We start from the raw sequence: 17,099 nt of genomic DNA on the forward strand, positions 1-17,099 counted from the left end.
GGGAGGAGTGGTGAAGAATGCAGGTAGATGGGAGTTAGGCTGGGAGGAGAGGTGCTGGGATGGCGCAGATGGTTTCCTGAGCAGACAGTGGGACTCCGAGTACAGAGAGGGGCTGCGGTGAGCGCAACGTGAGAGATCAAAACCGCGTGGAGCTGCGCGCTGGCGGACCGGTGCGGGGCGGTGGGGAAGGGTCACACCCAGGACGTCAGGGGCTGTGGGCCTGGGGAGCAGATCCCGGAGCGAGATGACCGCGGTCGCCCAAAGCTCGGGGAACCGAGCTCCGCCCATGAGGTCGGTGGAGCGGGACGCGCCTGGAGGAGGGCAGTGGAGCCCCCGGACGCGAGTGTCGGGAGGCTGGCGGAGGGGCGGGACGGGACGTGAAACGGGACGAAGAGCGGGAGCCGGGGAGGAGACGCGAGGGGGCGGCCCGACAGGGACCGTTTCCTTCCGGAGAGGAGGCCGGGTCTGGACTGAGGGGCGGACTGGGCGCGTCGTGGGGCGGGTGACGGGGAAGTACCGTGGCCCGCGCTTCCCTCCACCCGGCGACCGCGGAGCTCGCGGCTCCTCCTTCGGGCCAGTCCGGCGCTCGGCGGCGGGGGGAGCGGGAGGCGGGGAGCGAGGGCGGGGGCTCGGGAAGGAGGCAGGAGGGAGGGACCAGGCGCGCCAGTGACAGGGTGGCAGCCGAGGAGCGGACGCGTTGCCGCCGCCGCCGCTCCTCCTCCTCCTGCAGCTCCTCTCGCGGCCGCCGCCGCCGCCGGGAGAAGTTTCACTCCCGAGCCTCGCGCACAGCCCGGCCGAGAGCGGCGCGGGGAGCCCCGGCCGGCAGCTCCAGCCCGCGGCGCGCGAGGCGTCCGGCGCGCTCGACCCAGGACCAGCGGCGGCGCCCCGGCGGCGGGCTGCGGCCGGGGCTGGGGGCGCGGAGGCCGAGGAGGGGCGCGTGCGAGCCGGGGGACCCGCGCGCCGCGCCGAGGCCGCCCAGCTAGCGTCGGCGCCCGGGGCAGCCGCGATGGCGGTGCGCTCCCGCCGCCCGTGGATGAGCGTGGCATTGGGGCTGGTGCTGGGCTTCACCGCCGCGTCCTGGCTCATCGCCCCCAGGGTGGCGGAGCTGAGCGAGAGAAAGAGACGGGGCTCCAGCCTCTGCTCCTACTACGGCCGCTTGGCACCTGGCCCCGGCGCCGGAGCGCAGCAGCCGCTCCTCCAGCCCCAGTCCCGGCCGCGGCACGAGCAGTTGCCGTCCCCCGCGCGCCAGGAGCTCCAGGGGGTACAGCTGCGCGAGGCAGCTCCCGGGAACACCAATTTTCGAAGCAGCCCCTGGCAACAGCCACCTTCCCTGCAGCAGCGGCGGCGAGGACGTGAGCCCGAGGGCGCGACAGGGCTTCCCGGCGCTCCGGCGGCCGAGGGGGAACCCGAGGAGGAGGACGGAGGCGCTGGGCAGCGGAGAGGCGGCCGGCCAGGGAGTAGCCACAACGGCAGCGGGGACTGGGGTGCCGCCGCTCCGAGCGCCCGACCCCGGGGCTTCCTGTACGTGGGGGTGATGACCGCGCAGAAGTACCTGGGCAGCCGCGCTCTGGCGGCGCAGCGGACCTGGGCACGTTTCATCCCTGGTCGCGTGGAGTTCTTTTCCAGCCAGCAGTCCCCCAACGCCGGGCTCGGCCAGCCCCCGCCACCCCTGCCTGTCGTCGAGCTGCCGGGGGTGGATGACTCGTATCCTCCCCAGAAGAAGTCCTTCATGATGATCAAGTACATGCACGACCACTACCTGGACAAGTACGAGTGGTTCATGCGCGCCGACGATGATGTCTACATTAAAGGTGACCTCCCAGGCCGGCTTTCCCGCCTGCCCGCCTCCCGGATTGCTCCTCACCACCTGCCCCAGCCCCTGCCCAGACCCCGCCTTGCCTCTCTGCCGACACGTGCTGCCGGCTCCCGCGGCCCCGGGCCTGCGGTCCCCACCTCGCGCCCGCCCACTATTCCTGGCCTCTTCGGCGGCGTGAACCATCCGCACGCCTGCCTGCCTTCACTCGCCTTCCTTACTATCGCTTTTCTCGGTTCCGCCTAGCACTGGTCTGGTGTGGGAGAGGTGGGAAAAGGGACCGGAGGGGTACACCGAAGGCCATTCCCGCTCCGCCCTCCTTTGAAAGCTTCTGGTAGTGGTTAAACCGAATCGGTGCAAGAGGGGCGTGTCCTGGGTGGAGGACGAGCGGACGGAGGCTGCCGGCTAGGGCAGGATAGGAGAGCTGGTGTTCTTGTTTTAATCCCGTGCTCTTTTGTTTAAACTGGATCTAGTGCACTTTCAGAACAGCTGAGGTTGAGAAATCATCTTCCTTGTCCCGGACCCTTCCCGGTGGGTTTCCTTCCCTTTGACTCACCACTCCCTGGGAGTCCTGAACACTCCCAGCGCCCGGGCTCGCGGCTCTTCCAGCCGCTACAGCGCAGCACCCAGCTGCCCCTCACCCTTCACTACCCCCCGCCCCCCGAGGATGGGCGTGTTGTCGGGAATTAACGGTGGGGACGACTATCCAGAACCCGGGAGCTCCAGGCTGTCCTAGCACATACTAGTCCTGGATCCTTTCCAGTGCACCTTGGTGGCTGCGGGGATAAGCAAAGCCTGGAAGTCCTTCCCAGAACCACATGCAGCCACAGCACAAGAGAACTTTCTTGTCAGTTTAAAAAGAGGCGCGGTCCTTTTCCCCAAGTGTGGGCAGCTCTGGCCAGAGAATTTCTAAACTCAGCTGATCAGAGAAGTAAAGCTTTCCAAACCAGCCAGTTTGTTGAGATGCAGAGGAACCCAAGGGAAGTAGCAGGGTTGTGCCTGAGGACGATTTCTCTCAGCTTTGCACATTTCCTAGCTTCTTGGTCAAAGGGGGGCAGCCCTTCCTTAGTTTATGTATGTTTCTGCTAATACTTGTAGTCTCATTGTTTTATCCTAATCCAGGCAGTACCTGTCACATATGCAAGGAAAAACAAACACATAAAAAATTTAACCCAATTGTCCTGTTTTGGCACAAAGAGCTAGTGTAAGTTAGTAACTAGAGATCTTTTGGGTTTGAATGAGGAAGAAAGAAATCACTGTAGGGCTAGTTGGAATAAGAAAGTGGGCGTTGTGGCGGGCGCCTGTAGTCCCAGCTGCTCGGGAGGCTGAGGCAGGAGACTCGCGGAAGCCCAAGAGCTGGAGGTTGCTGTGAGCCGTGTGACACCACGGCACTCTACCCGAGGGCGGCAGTGAGACTCTGTCTCTACAAAAAAAAAAGAAAGAAAGAAAGAAAAGAAAGGGAGGGAAGGAGGGAGGGAGGGAGGGAGGGAGGGAGGGAGGGAGGGAGGGAGGGAGGGAGGGAGGGAGGAAGGAAGGAAGGAAGGAAGGAAGGAAGGAAGGAAGGAAGGAAGGAAGGAAGGAAGGAAGGAAAGAAAAAGAGAGTCTGATAATTGGGACCTGTGGCTCAAAGGAGTAGGGCGCCGGCCCCATATGCCAGAGGTGGTGGGTTCAAACCCAGCCTTGGCCAAAACTGCAAAAAAAAAAAAAAAAAAGTCTGATAATTGGGTATAAAAATAGAGTGGTCTTTTACTAAATGTATTTCTGATAGATGCTATTTAGGATTGATTTAAAGAAAATAGCTTCCACTACCTTATATAGTTCCTTATATTCTGTGACTAATTAAAATCACAAAGATTTCCTGTCAAAAAACTTTGCCACACTTTGCAGAGTATTTCTGAAATGCATTAACAATACCTATTTTTGTCATTTGTTTTAATGGTTTAAAAGATTGTCCTTCAGAACCTTGAGATGCCATATTCTTTACTTTTCTATTAACAATGAAATGCATTTTTTATTAAGAACCTAGTAATAGTCAGCTGAAACTCATTAAGGCCCAGGGAGCAAGGCTGGGGTCAAGATAATGACTGTAGACGCCTTACTCATCAAAACTAGTAGTAAAGATGCTGACTGAGATTATGAAAAAGATGATTTTCATTCCAGGGTATCACGTCATAGGATACTACATGCTTTTGAACGGTTTTGGCTACAAAATTTTAAAGTGGTTTTTCTTGATGAACTTACAATCTACAAGTGAAACAAATTACATGATTTAATTTTTAACAACTGTAATTTTCTTTTAAAAAGGTGCCTTCTCGGGCGGCGCCTGTGGCTCAGTCGGTAGGGCGCCGGCCCCATATGCCGAGGGTGGCGGGTTCAAACCCGGCCCCGGCCAAACTGCAACCAAAAAATAGCCGGGCGTTGTGGTGGGCGCCTGTGGTCCCAGCTGCTCGGGAGGCTGAGGCAGGAGAATCGCTTAAGCCCAGGAGTTGGAGGTTGCTGTGAGCTGTGTGAGGCCACGGCACTCTGCCGAGGGCCATAAAGTGAGGCTCTGTCTCTACAAAAAAAAAAAAAAAGGTGCCTTCTCAAGTTAACCCCAACAGGTTTGATTCTAACATTCTCCAAAACTTTATGGATTGTATATGATTAAAGTTTAGTTAATGATGAAGCACTGAACTGAATCAATTATCAGGAAAAAAAATTATTAGACATCAGCAGTCTGCCAAAACAGTGCTAAATATCAATACTTAATTTATATTTTGGGTTCTTTTCTATTTTGAATGTATTAAGAACAGTTCTTTATTCTCATCATTATTTCACCTTTTACAGAAAAACTGATGATTGTTAGACTTGTTATGTTTCCGCAATGACCTTGACCAGAAGTTGATAAAATTTTATTTTGATTTAATTAATAGCTGTAAATTAGTATTTAAAAATAATAGACTGTTGAGAGAGGTTTTTCTTGTGACTTGTGAGGATTTTAAGCATAACCTTGAAATTTCTGTCCTTTACCTTATAGATAATAAATAATGATGAAATAAGGAAAAGTAGTGATTGTTGCCTTTCTTTTTTTGTAGGTGATAAGTTAGAAGAGTTTCTTAGATCCCTGAATAGCAGCAAGCCTCTCTACCTGGGACAGACTGGCCTGGGGAATATTGAAGAGCTTGGAAAGCTGGGGCTGGAGCCTGGTGAGAACTTTTGTATGGGAGGACCTGGCATGATCTTCAGTCGAGAAGTTCTCAAGAGGATGGTGCCACACATTGGTGAATGCCTTAGAGAAATGTACACGACTCACGAGGACGTGGAAGTAGGAAGATGTGTTCGCCGTTTTGGCGGGACTCAGTGTGTCTGGTCTTATGAGGTAAGCCTTGAGCTGTGATGAAATGTTCATGTACTACAGATGCATGCCATTTTACAGTCTGGGACAGTGATTCTGGTCTTACTGTATCTTTGTATTTACTTGAAAATGATAGTAGCAGCCTTTTACGAATACCAGAATGATTGTGAGAGATACCTTTCTTAGTAGGTCTAAAGCTGTATGAGGCTTTGTTATTAGCATGACCCTGAACTTTAAGCAGCAGCTTATTTATATAGTCACATATCTGGAAGATGCTATTTCCTCCCTTTAATTGTTTTATTGGTGTTTATTGCACATGCTTATCCATTTCCTGTCTCTAACAAAAGGATTCATTTTATTCTTTCAGCTGTAGCTTTTAGCATTGGTACTGTGTCTTTTATTTTTTTTTAATTTGGGCGGTATAGGTATGTCATGGCATCTCTTTGGGTTAAAATAGTTAAAATCTGAAGTTTCTTTGAAGATTTTGAAATGGAACTTTAACATATTTTATAAAAAGCATAGGAAAAGTTAACTAAGAATGTATTACTTGTGATATATTTATTCATAAAATTTTAATCACTTTGATAATTTGTTGGACATCTAAAAGAAAGAGTTATGGAAAAAATAGAAGTTTGAAGATGTGAGGTAACAGATGAATATTTTTGATAGGTTCCCTAGAATTTGGTTATGTCTTCTCTCATGCCATTTTCTGAACAGCAATCATTATTTAAGTGATATGAGCCGTAGTAGTTAGTTTTATATAATAGTAGTGGTTAGATTTATGAAATACTCTTGGATTTGTATTCCTTCGGAAATTGATTTTATAATGAAATAAATTTTTATTTAAAATAGATTTCCTAAAAGATAATCTTATTGAAAAAGGACTTAACGTTTAAATAATGTATTCTAGTTTCAATATAGTTTGGTTTTCAAGTGATTTAAGTTAAATAATATTTTAGCTAACCAGTGTATACTTCTGTAAATTATATCTTATTTGCTTGTCTTTTCAATTTTTTCATGTTACTGATCTTAGAAGAAAAATTTTATGAAACTATATTCCGTTTGAAGTCATTGTACCTCAGTTACACCATTCCATTTATTTTTCTTTTAGAAGTGTAATCCCACTTTAAATGTGATTTCTTTTTTTATACTTAATATTATTTATACTTTGGTGAAATATTTTGTATATTTATTACAGAAAGTAAAAATTGTTCGTAACTAGTTATTTGGAATAGGAATCATGAAAATTAAAAATTATCACATAGCTAATTCCACTTGATAATAAATACTAATTTTTCTTTTATACAACTATCCTACAGCTACCCTTTAAAATAAAAGTTTGTACATGGGCGGCGCCTATGGCTCAAGGAGTAGGGTGCCAGTCCCATATGCCGTAGGTGGCGGGTTCAAACCCAGTCCCGGCCAAAAAAAAAAAAGTTTGTACAAATATAGATAACTTAGAATAAATTCAATAAAAATATTTTTCTTTATTTGATAAAGTATCTAAAAGCAAAAGTAAATGTTCAGTACAGAAATCATTCAAATGATTTTGTTTACATAAAGGCATTATTTATAGACATTTACTGTGTATGACTAAAAAAAGTCATCTGTAATTAACAATAAACATAGGAAATTGTTATGTTTTATTTGATGCTTTGTTGTCTTAATATTACATACAAAGTTTTAGAGTTCCCATTGATTATCCTGTGAAGGTCTAATCTTCACAAAGCACACTACCCATTTTTGTTCCAAGAAAAGTCAGATATGCTCAGGTGACCTGCAATTTCAAGAACTGATTTTCTGTTTTATTCATGATATATGTATTTGTACTGGTTAAATGAAGAAAAGTTATCACAGATATGTACCCTCCCTGTTAAGAGTAAGTGGAATCTTAGACCGTTTTATTAACCGATGTTAAAGGAGAGAGAAAAGAACTCTGAGTCTTATGAGTGGTAACTTGGTGAACACAACATTTTCATTAACTTTTCACAATGCATTTGAATGTAGACTAACACTTGTCCATCCCTGGTTTGTTAACTAGGTAAGAGAAATCATTTCAACATCTTTTCTAGAATCAGTAAATATTTTCCAGAAAAATGTTATTGTAGAATGTTGTAGAAAGACTTTATGTTTTGCCAGGCTATAATATGGAATTTAACTTTGTTTTGGAATTTCAGTCTTTAAAGGAGCTATTTATTTAACCAGCATTAATTTAAAGGAAGCATTGATTTAACACTAATACAAAGTCACCACGTAGGGTAAAGCAACAATGGAAAATTTATTATCAAGAGGCATATTCAACAGCATTTGTTTATAAAATTACTAAAGATAAATATATAAAGAATATTTTATCTAAGAATTTTAACACTAGGGAGTGTTCTGTGTTTCTTGAGACACCTGAATAGATCATTTGGGCACAGCCAAACTAGGAGATGACATACACAAATCCCACGCATTGAGTTTTAGTCCAGATTCTACGCTAGTTGAAATGGTGTCAACAGGCATCTATGATACTGTTCGTATTGCTTGGAAAGATATTCTGAGTTGGATCCTCAGTAAAGGTGAGATTTCACACCTGGTCACGTAAATTGATAATTAATACTGTTTCCATATTTCTTTTAAGAGAACCAACTGCAACAGAATTTTCTTAAATTTTAAAATTTCCTTGATCTATACCTGTTATGATTTCCAGATTTTGTTTGTTTTTTCCACCTAACAGTGCTTCTTTCAGAGTTGAAAATACTATTGCAGAATCATCAACTCAGTTGATGTTTTTTGAGTTTGAAACATTCATGATCGAATGTTGTCTTTTAAAAATGATACACAGTCTTGCAGATCTTACGGAAAGAGAATTGGGCAAATTGTTAAATAAAATGTATGGAACGTGTAGTTTCCCTTGAATGTAAATTGTATTTTTATAGGAGTGAATCTTCTATATTCTTCTTTACTGCTAAATTGTGGCCTGCCTTCTCTGTGTTGTGTATAAAATTAAGAATAAATTGTGAAAGAGGGAGGGAGAGAGAGGGAGAGAGAGAAAAAGAGAGACGTAGGTGGTGATGTTGGGGATTAAACTGGAGTCAGAGCCACCTACTTATTATTTTCATTGTGTTTTGCAAGTTACTTCTTTAACCACTGTTTAATTCTACTGAAAATAGAGATTGTAATAGTGTCTACCTCATACATTTCAGGGACAATTTAATGAAATGGTGAAATGATCCCCATAAAGCTCTTACTGGCAGGTAGTAAATTATCAGTAGATATTAGTTTTTATTGATCTAAAGAGCTCGTGTACTATAGTATATGAATAGTATTCATTTATTTTTCTTAATTATTGGTAATGGATGATTCATGTATATCAAAAGGGTCAAAATAAAAATAAATTTTCAGTTAGAGAATCCAAGTTTAAGTTTTTTTGGGGAAATCATAAGAAACTAACGTTTTGCAGTATTTTTGAAATATGAGGAGTCTGATATTAGTAAAACTTACTATGAGAAATATGGATGTCTGTTTAAGAAGAGTATTATGCAAATACATGGTTTCATCCATGCTTACCATATTAAATAAATGATTATAAGGAAATAGTGTGGAAAGTATTATTTAACATGTTTTTATTTGATATACATAAAGAATCCCAAACAGAACTACATAAACACAAAAATTGCTGTATAGATTTATAGATGAGTTGCCCGAACAATGGTTCCTTTTTCTGAGTTTCTCTGGAATCGTCCGTAGGAAAGGAAGGGAGCAGTCTCCCATTCTGCAGTCAACTCACAGGAATACTCAGGGGCTTGTCTTTCCAGGCAGCTGAACCTCCTGATAGACCTCAGAGCTTTGAGGTCATAATGTGCAGCTTCAGTCCCTGCTGCCAGTAAGGGCCAGGCGGTCTGGGAAAATATGTCGTGTTTGTTGGTTTTTTGCTCTTGTTTCTTCTCTGTCTTCTCTACTCACTTTCTTTTTTAAAAAGTTCTGTCTTTGTTGATAATAAAATAAATTACAAATGTATTTGATACCCACTGCTTTTCATCAAGTTCCTCCAGTAAATTAATATGGTCATAGTGGCCAACCCTGATATCCCAGAAGATCAGAGGACGTGTACCCAGATTACAGTAAATCACCGTTAGGCCCCCCAAATGGCCTGACCTCTTCTGAATAAAGAGGCCTTTGGTTGCTGGTCAGCCTCAGACAGACTGTTTCTGTGTGTGCCTGAGGTCGTTGGAGAGGCTGAATAGAGAGTCTCCCTTTCCCACCTAGGGTTGAGACATCTGATTTTTAAGTCTGTATGGCAGATGTTAATAATCAACAGAATTCATGGGTTGCTGTTATATGCCTTTATACCTCAGACTTCATAAGTAGAGATTACTAACTGAATGAAATATGTTTATGAAAAAAATCATTCTTTTCATCCTGTGTTTGAATTTATTGGCATCTCCTGTTGGCAAAGATCACATTTTTGGATGAGCTCTAACTTGGCTACTGTTTTTCTAGAGCTGCAATCTGGCAGCTTGGGAGGCTGCATATGGCTCTTAAACATTATTTGGCACATTACACTATTTTAAGGTTTTTTGTTTTTGTTTTTTGATGCCTTTAGCAGAGGCAGACAATCTTGAGTTCTCTTTATGTCCTGTTACATACCAGGCTCTCCTTGCACATATATTTTAACTCTCCGGCCCAGGTAGGCATAAAAGTTTTGATCTTTTGAATCAGGTTATCCATATGTTGCAAATTTAATGATAATATACTCTAGAAAATGAAGCAGTTTTCCAGTGAGAAGAATTAATATTACAGAAGAATTAATATTTTAAAAATATGACTTATTAAAAGTGTGTTCATATAATATAGTTACACTTTCTTTATTATAGTTATGTTTTTAGTAAACAAGATAGTCCTCACTTGTAAACATTATTTATACATTCATATTCACTTTGTGTATTAGAAAAATTGGGAGTTTTTTTTTTGCTTTGCTTTTAGCAAAATCACTTCTGTTCAAGCATTAAAATAATGTTAATTCTGATTGTTCTCCCTGTGAGAGAGTTTAGCCCTTCATCTAAGGGGCATTCTAAGAACAGTTTGTATTTGTCATTGTATTGTTTGCAGTAAAATGGAACCAAAGAGTAGATATCTTTATTTCATTCAATTATGTGTTGTTTCAAAGCACATAGACTATAATGTTGGTAAAACTATTTTTCTGTATATTTAAAAGTTCTCTTTATCTAACCAGATTTTTCTTAAGCTCCTCAAAGAGTTAATTTTATACTAGAATGTCATATGTTCCATATTAGCCTCTTAAACACCCTAGAAAATTCCATTATTTCGCAAAAGGATATGTTCTGCAAGTGTTTCCCTGGGCCTGTAAATAAGGCCAGAGAAATGAAATGATATGTGAGTTCTTCATAATGTATTCATCGAGACTAAGATGTGCGTCATTTTTATGAGGCTGCTGCACATCTTTCTCAGCTAATTCCTAATGAACTTCCCCATTTCTAATGTTAACTTTGCTTTTTCGTGATTATGGTTTATGACGCCAAAGTACATATGTTAATATATATGGAAAAGTATAAGACTGGGATTTTGATCTGCAATTCAGTCTTTCAAAAGTCTTTTCTTTTTCTGATCAAGTCACATTTAGTTTTTAACTTTACTAAAAGCAGTCAGCTTCTCACACCTACTCTCCCACCCATCCCACTTGTCAAATGAAATCATCACACATTGATTTGATGACACTTTTTTTTTTTCCTGCTGAACTGTTTACTTCATTGTCTTCTAAGTCGATGGAGAAGCAGAGTATGGTTTTTACATGTTTTGAAGGCTTTGCTGGTTCATTTTCTTTGCTGACTGGTGGCTTTATCACCTAAATTGTGACAATTTATTCTTTCCAAGAAGGTGATATCCAATAATGATGAAAAATGTTAAGGTTTGAAGATGTCTCCAGGCAATTTGAAGTAAGCTCTATAGTAACATAAATACTCATATTAGTTTAAAAAGTTTAAATATTCTTCTTTAATTGATTACAAATATTCTAATTTGCTGAAAAAAATCCAAGTCAGTTTCCTACTTTCACTTTCTTTATCTTGGTCTAAAAAGCTATGTTTTGAGGAACATTTATTTCCATCTCTTTATCTGCTGAATTTGTGCTCAAAATACACAGAAATATATTTTGTTGTGTAATTACACTGCATTTTATTTATGGCATATTACTTTTGCCCAAAGTATAACTTTAAAGCAGGCATTTCAGTTAAAGAAATTTCATTAAAATTAGAAAAAAATTAGTGTCCTAAGTTAAATGAGTCATTATTTGATATTATTGAACAAAAAGAGACCCTAAGCAAACTGAAAAATTAAAGGATTTCAGTTCCCGACAATTTTAATACTTTCTTATATATTGTCCAAACTATTCAATAATAGTGGTTGACGTGTAACCATATATAAATCAGTTTGAGTCATGATGTACATTTAAAGTTGCTCTGTTCGGAAAGGTGTTGGGTATTTATAGAAAAGAAAGTATGTTACAAGTTTCTAAATTAACTGAGTCAAAAAAATATTCAGTAGGCACTATTTCAAACTAACATGAACGAAATGCATTTCTTAATTTTCTGAGATTTCAAAATGTTGACTCACAACTTGTAACTTTGAAAGCTGTGTTCTTCATTCCTCATAACCAATAGTATATTTTAATAATCTAATATCTTATTCTATAGAAATAAATTTGATATGGTATAAGATTATTTAATGTAAGTGAATATCTCATGAAATATGAAAAATATAGCGTTAAATTGAAAATATGCTGCCTTAAAATTTGGTCATTTCACATGTTCTATAGCTGTTTTCATTTGTTCAGGTGTATTTATGGAGCACTTTCTGTCAACAGCCAGCAACACACAGGCTCCTAACCCATCTCCTGCTATCAAATCTGATATAGAGTTGGGCTTCTCAGCTCTGACATCCTTCTAAATTACTTTTTTCATTCTCAGTCATGAAATCACCAGTTGGGTTCAGCAGTGGTATATGTCTCTCAGAGTTGGGATAAAATTATTCTCCTCTTTTTTTTTTCCCTTGAAGAAGAGAAAAATATTTTTAGCAATTTTGTTGTATATTGATATGTTCTGTGCCTATTGTGTATCACAGACCACTATGATTTTTTCTGTTTCTGAGATAGAGTGTCACTTTTTCACCCTCTGTAGAGTAGGGATAGACTAACCTAACTTCAAATCCCAGTTTACCACTCACTAATTGCATGGCCTTAGACAAGTTGTTGTTTCCAGCTGTTGTTTCCATGGCCTTAGACGAGCTGTTGTTTCCATGGCCTTAGACAAACTGTTGTTTCCATGACCTTAGACAAGCTGTTGTTTCCAGCTGTTGTTTCCATGGCCTTAGACAAGCTGTTGTTTCCAGGACACTCTTGGATACCAAGATACGAGGATGCTCCAGTTCTTCCTATAAAATGGGGTAGTGCAGTTGACCCTCTGTATCTGCGGGTTTCACATCCGCAGATAGAGAAGGCCTCCTGTGATAGAAGTGCTTATTTCATATAACTGTCATGAAGAGTAAGTGAGTCAGTGATACAGCAGCATCCAGAATAATGTGTAGCAGTATTAAGCTTTCTATAACTGCTATTTTTGTAGTAGCGGAAGGCATAGAACAATGCCAACTTTACAGAGCTGTTGTAAGGAATAATAAGGTCAATGTATTAGAAACCCTTAGAGTAATGCTTCTACATAATAAGCCCTGTGTAAGTATTAACTGTTATTAATATTTTCCAGCTTACAATGTTCATATTTTTTCCCCCACAGAAATGGGATAATGTTGATTGGAAAGGGTTTAAATGCCATTTCTTTTTGTATGACAGGTTTTGCTGTAGTAGGGAGGGTGTTGATTCAGTGGTCTGCTCTGACTGCACAATGGAATTCCTTGGGGGACTTTGAAAAAAATTCTGATGCTGGACTCCACCTTAGGCCCATTATGTCAAAATCTCTTACTTACAAGTGAGTCCTGCAGGCAGCACGGGCATTGTGTAAAATTTCCCAGGTTACTCTCATGTGGCTCAAGGATTTAGACCACTGGGTAAATTATGTTCTTAATTTTCCTTATTCAAATATCTAGTCAATTTTTTTAAAACTGAGAAACACAGGAAAGTAAACAGCACTCCTGCATTTCTGTCTTTGGTTTGTTACTCATCTGTTCCAAAGAGCCACATGTTGGACTTTGAGACAATAGATATGAAGCCATCACGCACTATTGTGTTTCCTCATGTTCTGAATTTCTTTCTTTTTATTTACTACACAATCTCATGGGGGTACTAATGTTTTGATTGCATGGGTTACTTTTGTAATGCTTTAGTCAGGGCTACAAGTGTGCCCATCACCTAGATAGTGTTCACTGTGCTTGTTAGGTAAGTTTTGGACCATCTCTTCTGCTCCTCCCCCCATCCTTGATTTCCACTGGGTTTCTCCTCCCTCTGTGCTCATGTGTGCTCATCTGTTAGTTCTAATTTGGTATATTAAGTACATGTACAAGTACGTGCTTGCATATTCATTCTTGGGGTACTTAACTTAGATTAATGGTCTCCAGTTCTGTTCAAATTGTTGCAAAAGGCATTAATTTATCCCTTTTGTATGGTTGAGTAGTATTCCGTGGTATACACATACCACATGTTGATCCACTCATGAATTGATGGGAACTTGGGTTGATTACCCATCTTTGCAAACATGAATTATGCTACAGTAGACCTTCAGGTGCAGGTGTCTTTTTGATAAAATGATATTTTTCCTTTGGGCGAATGCCCAATAGTGGGATTGTTGGTTTGAATGGTAGGTCTACTTACAGTTCTTTGAGGAATCTCCATACTCTTTTCCACAGAGGTTGTGCTAGTTTACAGCCCACCAACAGTGTGTAAGTGTTTCTTTCTCTGTGCTTCTTTGTCAGCATCAATTGTTTTTGGATTTTTTAATAAAAGCCATTCTAACTGGAGTGAAGTAATACCTCGTTGTGGCTTTAGTTTGCATTTTCCTCATGTTTAGTGACATTGAGCATTTTTTTCATTTGTTTATTGGCCATTTGGATGTATTCTTTTGAAAAGTTTCTGTTCCTCTCTTTTGCACACATATTAATGGGGACGTTTGTTTTCTTTCTTGCTGATTGTTTGAGTTCTTTGTAGATTCTGGTTATTAGTCCTTTACTGAATGTATAGCTCATGAATATTTTTCTCCTTTTCTGTAAGTTGTTCAATTTATTGATTATATCCTTAGTTGTGCTGAAACTTTTTAATTCAATCAAGTCCTATTTATTTATTTTTATTCATGCTGTGATTGTGATTGGAGTTTTTAAAACTAATTTTGTTTTTGCTTAGCCTAATGTTAAAAGTTTTTTACCACTTTTCTTCTAGAATTATTAGGATTTCTTTCCTTAATTTTCAGTCTTTTATCCATCCTGAATTAAGTTTGAGAGTGTTGAGAGTTATGGATATTGTTACATTGTTCTGCATGTGGCTAGTCAATTTTCCCAGCACCATTTATTGAATAAGCATTCTTTTCTTTAGTGTATATCCTTAGTATATCCTTGTCTTCTTTGTGAAAGTTTAGTAGGGTGTATGTGGATGGTTTGGTGTCTGGGTTCTGTATTCTGTTGCCATGTTCATATCTCTATTTTTGTTTCAGTACCATGCTGTTTTGTTTACTATAGCATTGTGTTATAGTTTGAAGTCTGAGAATATGATGCCTCCAAATGTGTTTGTTTTCCTTAAGATTGCTTTGGTCATTTGGGCTTTGTGTGGTTCCAAATGAAACATAGCATTATTTTTTTCTAGATCTGTGAAGTATGATGTTGGTATTTTGATGGGGATTGCTTTGACTTGGAAAATCACTTTGGGTTGTATGAACATTTTAGCAATGTTGGTTATACTAATTCATGAGCATGTTTTCCCCATTTGTTTGTGTCATTTGTGAATTCTCTCCTCAGAGTTCTATAGTTCTCTTTGTAGAGATCTTTCATCTCTTTGGTTAAGTATGTATTCCCAGGTATTTTATTTTTAGCTTGGCTGTTATTGATGCATAGGAATGCCACTGATTATTATACATGGATTTTGTAAACTGAAACTTTGTTGAACTTATTTATGTATTCCAGGAGTTCCTTGGTGGAGTCTTTGGGGTTTTCTTTTTTTCTTTTTTTTTTTTTATTGTTGGGGTTTCACTAAGGGTACAAAGAACCAGGTTACATTGATTGCATTTATTAGGTTAAGTCCCTTTTATAATTGTGTTCCACCCCCAAAAGGTATGTCACACACCATGACCCCCCACACACCCCTGCCACCTTCCATATATCTGCTCTCCCATTCCCCTACCACCCACCATGTACTAGGTCATTAATTGTCCTCATATCAGAATTGCGTACATAGGATTCTTGCTTCTTCATTCTTGTGATGCTTTTCTAAGAATCATGTATAAAGAATAATGTGTTCCCCTTCCATCCAGGTTAATACAAAAGATGTGAAGTCTACATCTTTTTGATGGCTGAATAGTATTCCATGGTATACATATACCACAGCTTGTTAATTCATTCCTGGTTTGGTGGGCATTTGGGCTGTAACCACGTTTTGGCGATTGTAAATTGAGCTGTGATAAACAGTCTAGTCCAAGTGTCCTTATGGTAAAAGGATTTTTTTTTTCCTTCTGGGTATATGCCCAGTAATGGGATTGTAGGATCAAATGGGAAGTCTAGCTTGAGTTCTTTGAGGGTTCTCCATACTTCCTTACAAAAAGGTTGTATTAGTTTGCAGTCCCACCATCAGTGTAAAAGTATTCCCTTCTCTCCACATCCACAGTTTTGAGATTTTTTGATGTGGGCTGTTCTCACTAGGGTTGGATGATATCTCAGGGTGGTTTTGATTTGCATTTCTCTAATTATTAGGGACGATGAACATTTTTTTATGTTTGTTAGCCATTCATCTGTCTTCTTTAGAGAAGGTTCTATTCATCTCTCTTGCCAGGTGATGTAAGGCTCTTTTTATGTTGATTAACTTAAGTTCTCTGCATATCCTAGTTATCAAGCTTTCGTCTGGTTCTCTGCATATCCTAGTTATCAAGCTTTCATCTGATTCAAAATATGCAAATATCCTTTCCCATTGTGTAGGTTATCTATTTGCTATGGTTGTTGTCTCCTTAGCTGTACAGAAGCTTTTCAGTTTAGTTAAGTCCCATTTGTTTATTTTTGTCTTTGTTGCAATTGCCACAGAAATCTTCTTCATAAACTCTTTCTCCAGGCCAATATTTTCAAGTGTTTTTCCCATGCTTTCTTTGAGGATTTTTACTGTTTTATGCCTGAAATTTGAGGTCTTTTATCCATCTTGAATCAATTTTTGTGAGTGGAGAAACGTGAGGGTCCAGTTTCAGTCTTTCACATGTTTATGTCCTGTTCTCCCAGCACCATTTATGGAATAGGGATACTTTCCCCCAGTGTATGTTCTTGTTTGGTTTATCAAAGATTAGGTGGTTGTATGATCTTAGTTTCATCTCCTAGTTTTCTATTTAGTTCAAGATGTGTATGTCTCTATTTTTGTCCCAGTACCACACTGTTTTGATCACTATGGCCTTGTAGTCCAGCCTAAAGTCTAGTAGGGTGATGCCCCTGGCTTTGGGATTTTCTAGATTATAAGATCATATTGTCAACAAAAAGAGATAATTTGACCTCCTCTGTCCTGATTTGGATGCTATTTATGTCATTCTCTTGCCTGATTGTTCTAGCTATGATGTCTAGCACTATGATGAATAGAAGTGATAGTGGGCATCCTTGTCTTGTTGCAGTTCTTAGAGGAAATGCTTTCAACTTTTCTTCATTCCGTATGATCTTGGCTGTGGGTTTGCCATACATAGCTTTTATAATTCAAGATATGTCTTTCTATGCCTCACTAGTTGGTGATGGGTTTATCCTGAAAGGGTGCTGTATTTTGTCAAATGCTTTTTC

General features: G+C 40.7%; 1 protein-coding gene across 1 annotated transcript in view; it reads left to right on the top strand.

Moving 5' to 3' along the window:
- The first annotated feature begins 667 nt into the window (after positions 1-667).
- The window catches only part of CHSY3 (chondroitin sulfate synthase 3), a 280,405-nt gene continuing 263,973 nt past the window's right edge, over positions 668-17,099 (top strand). The window contains exons 1-2 of the mRNA XM_053567309.1: positions 668-1,811; positions 4,888-5,171. Coding sequence (XP_053423284.1) covers positions 1,007-1,811; positions 4,888-5,171 — 1,089 coding nt within the window. The 5' untranslated portion in view covers positions 668-1,006. The remainder of the gene's footprint in view (positions 1,812-4,887; positions 5,172-17,099) is intronic.

This window comes from Nycticebus coucang, chromosome 17, assembly GCF_027406575.1.
Source record: "Nycticebus coucang isolate mNycCou1 chromosome 17, mNycCou1.pri, whole genome shotgun sequence".
Classification (NCBI taxonomy): Eukaryota; Metazoa; Chordata; class Mammalia; order Primates; family Lorisidae; genus Nycticebus; species Nycticebus coucang.